At 37.4% G+C, this 10,395-nt stretch overlaps 2 protein-coding genes and 1 non-coding gene across 3 annotated transcripts; 1 reads left to right on the forward strand and 2 right to left on the reverse strand.

The window, feature by feature from the left end:
• Window positions 1,293–2,574, reverse strand: LOC18785892. Its single transcript, XM_020556313.1, has one exon. It carries the CDS (start codon window positions 2,261–2,263, stop codon window positions 1,568–1,570), a length of 696 nt encoding a protein of 231 aa, XP_020411902.1. The 5' UTR covers window positions 2,264–2,574; the 3' UTR covers window positions 1,293–1,567.
• Window positions 6,497–6,568, reverse strand: TRNAP-AGG. The gene has a single exon. It is a non-coding gene; the product is annotated as a tRNA-Pro (tRNA).
• On the forward strand, window positions 6,667–8,722 carry LOC18784988. Its single transcript, XM_007218153.2, has 2 exons — window positions 6,667–6,799; window positions 7,849–8,722. The coding sequence occupies exons 1-2, from the start codon at window positions 6,727–6,729 to the stop codon at window positions 8,499–8,501; spliced, it is 726 nt and encodes a 241-aa protein (XP_007218215.1). The 5' UTR covers window positions 6,667–6,726; the 3' UTR covers window positions 8,502–8,722.

Genomic DNA, 10,395 nt, shown 5'->3' on the forward strand with positions numbered 1-10,395 from the left:
AAAAAAAAACTAAGTCTTCTATCTTTCTTGTTCATTTTGAAGAGAAATTTAGTGAATGAATTTTGCAGTTTTGATTTTGTGAAGAGGTATAACAAATCAAATTGAATTTCATTAATAATAATTGGTGGAAGTTCATGTTGTACCCTCTCAAATAGAATGCAAAACAAGAAAGTAACACCTATAGTAATGTTTTTAGTAGCACTACTCTTTTTTTCTAAATGTTCGAAGAAGTTCCAAATTCAAATCTGTACCTTATTGATTAAAAATAAAATTGCTCTATTTTCATTGTTTTAATCCACTTAATAATGAAATATATTTAATAGATTAAACTGCCGGTAATGTGTTACTATTTTACCTATAACTTGCTATGTAGTATGCTGAGAAGAGAGGGAGAGAGAGAACGCTTTAGATGGGGGTTTTTTCCTTAGATCCGACGCGCAGAGAGAGAGAGAGAGAGAGAGAGTCTTCAGATTTGGGGGGTTTTTCTCCAGATCCTATCGGATCTTCGGTGTTTTCAAATTTGGTGGATTTATATCGATCTATTCTTTTTTTGGTAGATCTATTGTCTCATATTTGGGTTGGTTTTGGTTGTGCCTCATCTTGCTAGTCTGCTCTTTGAGGTGTTGCGGGGCTTGGTTATGATAGATTCACTGCTCATTAGTGCGTTGGGCCCGTGGAGTAACTAGGTGACGCTTTCTATGTCATGCAGTTAGTTTTCTTTTTGCTGGCAATGTTTTAGTTTGTTCAATAAAGTTTATAAACTCTATGAGTTTTCTGTGTTTTTTCTCTTATAATTCCATAAACTTAGTTGAGTTTGCTCTGTGTTCTTAGTATATCTATGAGAGTCATGACGGTTAGCGGCTAGTTTTTGTTCTTAATGTTATTGGACTAGATTCAAGGAATTTATGGCGATTGAGAGAGGTTAGAGAAAAGGTATTTTCAAGAGTGATTCTCTCTAGATCGTTTTAACTTTTCAGCTGACTTAGGTCACTGGGGAAGTTTTACCCATGTCTGCTATATTGTTATTGGGATAACTCCCTTTACAGTCTATGTCCTTTGTACTATTATTCCTATTGATCTAATAAAATTATATCGCATTTTTTTATAATTTAAAAAAGTTTGCTATTCAGTGTTTGTCATGCTCATCTTAACTTCATTTGTGTGTAAAAAATACTATTGAAATCAACATGCTACACACTCATTCTACTATTATTGTAGAAGGTAGATGGCCTCACATTTTTGAAAAAAAAAATTGTAATTTCAACGTTTGAACTAGATCAGACAACTCAACGGCCAAAAAGAAAATTAGATAGACCCACAAAAAAGATTATATAATTAGATAGACACACCAATTCTGACTATTTAAGCTTAGGCCATACGTGACCAAGGAAATTATCATTACTATTTGTTTATTATATATATATATATATATATATATAAACTTAGTCTATACATCACCAAGCAAAAATATCATTGTAAAAAAATAAAAAATAGCAAGAAAAAAAAACACAAAATGAATAAACGGAAAAATCCTCCAAGGGTGAAATGAAGGACCGAATAGTATTTTTTACACGGGCTTTGGTGACGGAATGCAACCAAACGACGCCTTAACCAACGCACTAACGAGGTGGGCCCTGCACCTGAGCGGCCGAAGCAGGCCCTTGTGGTGCGCCCCACCGCCATCGGCTGGTGCAGCGGCAACCAGTTCGGTTGCATTAGCGACCGGGAACATCGGCTTCGGGACCCGCCGGCTCTGCCTCCTCTTGATGTCGCGGAGCTCCATTTTGGGCTGGGGCTTGACCAGCGACCCGATCAGAACCATCTTATGCTTGCGGGACTTGCTGCTCTGGTACCGGCAGCTCCCGGTGGCCGGTGAGCTGGGCTTGAACGGAGAGGATATGGCCAGATCGAGGGTCGATCGGAAGCTGTGGGACCTCTTGAAGGAGTTGGTTTTGAAGAGGAAGAGGCCGTTTCGTGGGTCCCTCTGGACCAATTTGGGCTGCTTTGGGTTTTGAGGGGCATCGTAGCCGATTGTTTTGCCGCAGAAGACGATGGCGTCGAGCGTGGGGCCCACTGCGGAAGAGTCAGGTTCGAAATCCGGGTCGACGAGGAACTCGAAGAAGCTTTCCGGGGTGTCCGGGTATTGGCGGGGAGACGGCGAGTAGTTGTCGTAATCATCGTTGTAGAGGGAGAAGTCGCAGAAGGAGAGGGTGTCGTCCGTGTCGTCCATTTGTAGGACTGCGTTGTTTTTTATGTCGTCCATTTTTTTTCTTAAGGGAGAGAAGAAAAGAATGAGATGGTGTGAGAAAGAGGATGAGGAAGTGGGATTTATATATGGTTGATTGGTGTTTGGAGGAGGAGGGTGTTGAAAATTAGTAAGAGGAAGAAAGAGAGGAGGGTGGTTCCTTAAGCAAGGTAATTAGCATAATTAATTACTTAATTAGCTGAGGATTTCTAGAAGTGAGTGACTGTGAAAGAGAGAGGGAGGAAGAGTTTGCGTTGGTGGGGCTAAGGCTTCTGGAAGGAGGGAAAATCAAATACAAATATAGTTGACAAAGTGAATAGGAGCTACTAGAAGAGTGCACCTGAGTCAGCTTGGAATCTTTTTTCTTTTTACCAATAAATAAATACGATAACGTGTAATTGTAATTTCATTTGCGGAATGGATTGCAATTTTTTTGGTTTGTTGTGGGAAATGTCTGGTCTTCAAAGTTAAACATATAGGTTTTTATTTTTTGGTGGGATGAGGATGAAATGTCCTATGCATTATATATAGTCGAGTTAGAATGTGACATGAGTTACAAATTTCTAATTATAATTTAACTTTTATAACCATTTTATTTTTTTGGTCGATGTTTCAATTCATTACAATCCTTTAAAAGGACATAAAACGATACAAACAAAGTTAGGTAAAAATACCGACCAGAAAACCAACAGGAAATAAACATGAATAAATCTAGCTAAAACCATCACAGTATAGCATGAAGATTATGTTCCGAGTAAAAAAACTAAAACGGCAAAAGCCAACATAAAGGCATTTAGCCCACATAAAGGCATATAGCCCACAATGAGGCATTACGCTCACATTCGGCATAAAATAAAACACAAGAAACCTAGCCGCCACCACCAAAGAGAAACTCCATGACTGTAGATGGACAAACCACCAATCACCACCAAGAAGAACCAAACACCCGTAGATCAGCAAACCAAGTCAAATATCCCTCAAAACATAGCCCATCCGAGATTCACTAACAGAATCAAAATTAACTCAACCAATACATCTAAAAGACAATAACCAACAAAATAATAATAAGAAAACCCATTTCACAGCCAAGAGAAAAAGAACTAAGAATTAACTTTTATAACATGTTACAATTTATTAGACGATATTTTATATTTAATTTGTCACATGACTATAAAATCCTTATTCAAGTTTTTCTTACGAACTCCAATTAAAACATCTATCAAGCTCTCCATCATCAGGAGGAGGAGAATAAAGATTGGCCATAAAATAAGGATCAACCTTGTTTAATGATCCAAATGGGAAGTTTGGCAAAAGGACATTTTTTTTTACCAATGAAGGAAACATCACCTTGCCTAATTTCTTGTGCTCATTGCCCTGTTGCCCTTTCCAAGCATTTCGTCAAATATCTTGCTTTCACAATAACCATACTCAAAGAAAACATTATAGAAATATCAAGTAATTTTTTTTATATATAGTACAAGTTATAAGAAGAGGAGATTTCTCACATACACACGGGAATGGATCCACTGTCTCCAATTTGGTGTCCCCTTCATGTCCCTTCTCTAATTATTTGACACATGTCATATAACTTAATAGAAAATTAACTTTGTTAACTTATTTTATTTTATCATTAAGAAAAATTCTTTAAAAAATATAGAAAAAATCCCCGAGACAAAAGTGCAGTGAACTTAAAAACCAATACATCACAAAATGGAAGAGATATGAGACAATAGGAATCACAATCCCTAAGAAGAAGACATCTGAATCACAAAATGAAACCAACTCATCTTTTACGTAACACAAATGCTAGAACGATAAAGAGACTGTTTGATTTACGAGAAAACAAAGGGAAGATACGTGAGTGTTGAAATCAATTTGGAGGATTCTGAGCAAAAAAAGAAAAAACCAAGAAATCGATTTGGAGAAGATAACTCCTATTCAACCTCTCAGTTCACAAAATCAAATGAAATTGAAATCCAAAGAAACAAATCAACCAAAACCCAAAACAAATAACAAGCCAGAACTAAAGGGACACTCCGAAACCAAATGAAACAAATCCGAGAAGGAATCAACAATCCAAAAGAACAGAAGCAAACTCCAAAACTCAAAGATAACTCCCAAAACTGTAGAAAACAAATAGAAATTTGGACATCTTTAACAACAAGAAGCTCTCCACAACTAAGATTCATGTCGACGTAGAAACAGCCAAAGGCACCTCACGACCAACTCGCACTTGCTCTATGAGATCGAAGGGGCATTGACTTTGGCCCTTGAAGGCAATGGCCTAGGGGTTACTGTTGGGATGCGTACGCTACTTTTGCTTGGTATTTGCTAAGTTTTTTTTTTTTTTTAAATGTCAAAAATAAAAAAAAGTTAACAGAGTTAACTCTCTCTTAAGTTATATGATATATGTCAAATAACTAGAGATGAAATATGAAGGGGACACCAAATTGGAGACAGCGGATCTGCTCCCCCCACACACACTACTATCAAAGTGTCATGGGTGTTCGAATTTAACACCTATGATATGCAAATCAAGGATAACTTTCTCTTGAGTTAGATTCCGTTGGCAAATGACAAGTAATTTTATGTTTAGTAACAAGGGCAAGTGGGGGTTCACTCCCCTTGTTGCAGATTCACCAAAGATCATATGTGGTCTTGACTCATACCTTTAAGATTCATTCATGAATTATAGTGAGAAAAATCAGTCCAGTTGAATATTGTTTAGCAATTTGATAATCATTTGTGTATTTACGGAAAATTTTGTTTTTATTTATATATGTAACCACAATTTTAAGATGAGAGTTTGAAGTTCGATTGAATTTTTTTTTAATTTTTAACGAATGATCCTTAAAAGTAAACATGTAAAAACATAACTTTAACTCAGTGACTAAACGACAATGACATAATTAAAGTGATCAATGTATTAGGCTTCTTCCACTTTCTTTATGTTATTGTTTTTTCTTATCAACTTATAGATTAATTTCGAGGCAGTTTAACAAAAGGTTTAACCACTAATCATGGAACTAATTCACAAAAAATAATTACTAAAAGAATAGAACCAAAAAATATGCAGATTGATAAAATTTGTTATGTACATGACGAAGCTTCAAGCTAGGAACCAAAACCAATAAACAAATTTAATTAATCAGCAGCCCAAATAAGACCTAAATCTCACACAGTGACACGTGGCACACACCCAAGAGTCGCCTTGGCCAACGCGCTCAACAGGTGGGACGGACACCTCAGCGGTCTCATCAGACCCCAGTGCCCTTTCCCGGACCCACTCTTTCCACCGGTTACAGCCGATTGCTCCCCACCGTTTATCACCGGGAACATGGGCGCCGGAGCGCGCCGACTCTGCCGCTTCCTTATCTCACTCAAGTCCATCTCCGGCTGGTACTTCACTAACCCTATCAACACCTTGTGCTTCCGGGAATTGCTCGACGGCGACCGGCATTTCCCGGTTGTCGGTACCAGATCCGAACGAGCTGGAGAGGCAGAGGCCTGTGAGAATCTGAGAGATTCGGATCTGGAGAAAAATGGGTTCTTGATTTGAGGCTCTGACTCTGGGGTTGGAAGGGTGATGGGTTTTGAGCAAAGTATGGACTTTCCGCAGAAAACAACGTCCATGGGGAGATACCCACAGATTGGGTCGACGCAGAATTCAAAGAAGTCTGCTGGGTCAGAAGAAGGAGAGGCTTTTGGGATTTCTACTGATTCATCACCATCATCATTGAGTAACAGATCACAAAGAGAGAGTGCATCTTCTTCAACCCCTTGTTGTTGTTCAAAATCAGAGAAGTTTTCCATTTTGATGATTTGGGTAGGGATGAAATTGATGCTTGTTGCTTGTTGCTTGCTGCTGTTGGTGTTTGATTATTGAGACGGAGGTTATATGTGTATATATATATATATATATATGGATGGATCATGGATGGAGTGAGAAAGTGGGCCTTGCTTCTAGAAATGGAGGGGGGGTGGTGGCGACGTGGCGTTGTTGTTGATGGTTTTAAAATTGTAAAGCTTCTGGATGAACTAGGAAGAGGTATTAGAAAATTGATTGTAAAAACAAGACTAACTGGAAGTCTGCATTTGGAAGAGCAGTCAAAAGTAGAAAAAGGTTAAACGCGCGAAAGAGATGGGATGGATGGAGCTGAGGAGGGGTTTATCTAGAAACACTAGAACAAAATGGTGGGTGCGTGAAGAAAACGAAAGCTGAGCCTAGAACCCAAAAAGAAAAAAAGACATGGGGCATTCCGAGAATTGAACTCGGGACCTCTCGCACCCTAAGCGAGAATCATACCACTAGACCAAATGCCCGCTGTTGTTCTATTGGCTAACTTTATTAACTATATATGTATTTGTATGGAGGAATTTTTAATTTTTAATTTTTTTTGGTGTCGAAATTTGAGGAATCAATGTTAAACCCTGAAAATTGGTTTTTGCGTGCAGCTCAGAATTAGAGAAGTGGAGCAAAAATGACGAGGGCGGCTCTCTTTCACTTACTGCGATCACAGTCCAAGCAACTCGCATCCTCAAACTTGCTTTCAGGTTCTTCTTCATTCCTTCCTTACATGTTGGCTTAATTTCTCTATCTATTGGGGTTTAGGGTTTAAGATCTCTCTATCTGCCTACCCCTGGTTTTCATTTTTCATTCCAAAATTGTCGAAATGATTGTAATATATTAAGAACCGAATTCACCAATTCACAAGTGTTACAACAAGAAGGTCAATTTACCCAATTTCTTTATTTTCATTTCAATAACGGTTTGCACAGAGACCATATTCTGGATCTTCTACTTTGGTGAATAATTTGGCACTTTTGGCTTATATTCTGGTTTAGGCAAACTCGGTTTGGCTAAAAGGATGTGCCTTTGGTCTCCTTCAGCCTTTCCTCAACCCTGTAGCTATTGTAAACTTGTTGATAGAAAAACATCTTTCTTTGCACTCAAATGGTGCTTCACTTTTGTTCTTGGAAACCCTTTTCAAAATCAATTAAGAATTTCTTTTTTTTTTTCCCTTAAACGATATTGTTTTCTGGCAATTGGACAATTTTCCCCGGCTAGAGGCCAAGAATCAAGTTTTGCTCTTCCGAGCATAATTAACTGTTTTGTAGTGTATAACTGCTAACACACTGTTTTGGATATGGTAACTGTAAATGATGCTCTAGAAAGAAACAATCTTCAGTCTCCTAACTTTTTCTCCTAGTGTAGTAACGACTTAGTTTAGTTTTTGGTTTCATGTTATGATCATAGTTATTAATCTACTTTCTTTTCTTTTGATTGAAGCTTATGTGCATTCGTTGTCGCATTTTGAAATTGTATTTGATATGCCAAAATTGTAGCATCTGTGGTTTAGCTAGCCTACTGTTCAACCCATGAGATTCCAATGTCTTTTCTCAGTAATTTGCATTGTCCTTAACTTGTGTCTGCCTGTAAGTCCCACTCTCTCAGCCCTTTTCTATTTTTTTGTATAGCCACCTCTTCTTCTTTTTTCAACTTTTTTTGTTCTGAATTCTTTTGCTATCCAAAATTCCATTTTCCGTCTACTTCTTATGCTTGCATTTGTAACTATTATTGGTTGTAAAATCCTTTGCTACAGGATATCAACCTTGTAGGTCTGGAGCCTGGGCACTTGGCCTGAACACCAAATCCGGTTTCAACTCTGGCTTTGATATCAATGCTTCCCAGAAAAGATGGGCTTCTCATGCCACAACAAAAGAGGATGATGGGAAAATCAGCATTGGACCACGTAGAGGTGGCGAAGTTGGGGAAGATGGAAAAGACTCTGGGGTTGTCTATTATGGTCCGATCTCATCTACTATAAAGAAAGTGAAACTTCTCTCGCTTTCAACCTGCTGCCTTTCTGTCTCTTTAGGCCCAGTGATAACCTTTATGACATCTCCGGGTATGAATGTGATCTTGAAAGGTGCTGTGGCATCTTCAGTGATATTCTTGAGTGCTTCTACCACAGCTGCCCTTCACTGGTTCGTGACCCCATACATCCACAAGCTGAGATGGAAGCCTGGTTCAGACAGTTTTGAGGTGGAAATGTTGTCATGGCTTGCAACATACATTCCAAGGACCATTAAGTTTTCTGATATCCGGCCAGCAGAAACCAATAGGCCTTTTGTGACTTTTAAGGCCAATGGAAACTTTTACTTCGTCGACCCTGATCATTGCCATAACAAGGCTTTGCTAGCAAGACTGACTCCACAGAAAGCAACTCAAGAATCAGCTTTTAAGAATTTATGATCATTTAATGCTGAGTTCTCAGAAGTTTTGCTCTTGGTGGCTGAATTATGTTATAGAAATCATGTAGTGCAATGAGCCTTTGCGGCTTCTACTTGTTTTTTCATCTGTTTATGCATGAGACACCAGTTTCAGGTTTTTTGATAAAGAAATAATTAATATTTGGGAAATATGACCCTCCATATTCCTAATTTGAAGTATTGCATGATGTTCTTTTGTGAGAATTAGTGCTGCGTGTCTATGGTTTCAAACTGTTAAAACCACATTAACAGTTAGAAACTTAATGAATGGTCTATAAACACAAGCATCTCATATTTTTAGCCCATCTGACAAAAGAAAATTTCTTATATAGCTAGTATCTATGCATATATGCTTGATGTGTTTTCTTTTAAGTAAATTTAGGTTTTAGCCACAAAAAGTAAATTTAGGTTTTAGCCACAAAAAGGACTTTCGCTTTTGAAAATTGTTGAAAACCACAATCAATATAATTTTTCGTGACAAGCCCCTCATATTTCACAATTCTAATGGAAGTAGAAACAATTTTTTTACTAGTTCAGAAAAGAGTAATTTAAAATGATAAATAATTACCACTTAAACAATGGAGGTAGGAAGAGGCCAGATTCTGAAACTCCTTACACATGGAAATCATCCAGTGCATGGATTTTGTGGCTTTTAAACCCTTTACAATAATGATTATGAATGGAAATTGTGAAGGTAATTTGTCCAAACGAAATTGAAGTTGAAGGACAACGGGAACGATTTTGAAAATTGAGGAACTCAAATGCAAATCAGGTCTAAATTCATGGACTAATAAAACGATTAACCCAACATAATTATCTTCCAATTTTTCATTTTTAAAAATTGCATAACCAAGTTTTTAACAAGTTTTTTTTCCTTGTTCGTTTTAAGTCTCAAAACAAGTTTAAGCTAGACGTTCAATTAATTGCAAATGTGGAGCTTCACCAGTATGTTTCAGAAATCTCATTTTATCTCCAACAATTGTTCTTTCAAATTGTTGATTGTAGAAACTGTTTGAAATATAAACTCTAGTACACTAAAATGGAATTTGATGATCAACTATTTCCCAAAATTGAAATCAGTTATGAACCCGAAACCAGAGAAATCAGTAATGAACATCAAACTCAAAACTTAAATAGCGCCCCAAAAAAGTAAAGCTCAGTAAAACCCAAAATTGAAATTCATTCATGAACACTAAACCAGTTAGAGGCATCCAACATATTGTGTAATAAAATTATCTAAATTAAATAAAGGTTTGTGACCATTTCGTTCTAGGCATGGGTTCAGTCACCCTAACTGAGAACCAAACAACAAGTGGCGGTTTGGCGGAATTTGGTACTGATCTCGAACATAGAGCAACAGGTTTATTGAAAATTTGGATAGATTGACATTCTCGGTCGATTAGAATAAGTTTGGGCCTAACCAAGAAAAGAAAGAATGCTTTTCTTTGATTTCTAAAAAAGGTTAATTCTTAATTACAATTGTACAACAATATATATAAGGAGATTGACTCCTTGATTTACGCCACAATTGGCGCCACAATTGGAGGGAGACAAACTAAAGTGGAGGGAGACAAACTAAAGTAACTAAAGTGGAGAGGCAAAGTGGATCCAATAAAGAATCCAATAAAGAACAAGTCAACACCAAGAAGACATATTTAGGCTATTTTGGGCCCAAATTTAAATATTATTTGGATAATTCCACCATATTCATAATCTTCTCAAGAAGTTACTCAATTCCAAAACAGCTTCTTCACGACTTTCTTTCAAGGTATTTGATTTTTCTTGAGAACATTGGGGTCTTTGAGGTTGCGAAGCCACACGACATCGTCTAGGGCCTTGGAAACCTCTTGAATTTGAAAAGCCTTATTAGCCCACTG

Source organism: Prunus persica, chromosome G2 (assembly GCF_000346465.2).
Source record: "Prunus persica cultivar Lovell chromosome G2, Prunus_persica_NCBIv2, whole genome shotgun sequence".
Classification (NCBI taxonomy): Eukaryota; Viridiplantae; Streptophyta; class Magnoliopsida; order Rosales; family Rosaceae; genus Prunus; species Prunus persica.

Excerpts from the sequence above, each read along its gene's own strand:
- LOC18785892 (XM_020556313.1), bottom strand. The coding sequence starts at position 2,263 with ATGGACGACATAAAAAACAACGCAGTCCTACAAATGGACGACACGGAC.
- LOC18784988 (XM_007218153.2), top strand. The coding sequence starts at position 6,727 with ATGACGAGGGCGGCTCTCTTTCACTTACTGCGATCACAGTCCAAGCAA. Across the intron at positions 6,800-7,848 it reads ATCCTCAAACTTGCTTTCAG|GATATCAACCTTGTAGGTCT; the intron begins GTTCTTCTTCAT and ends CCTTTGCTACAG.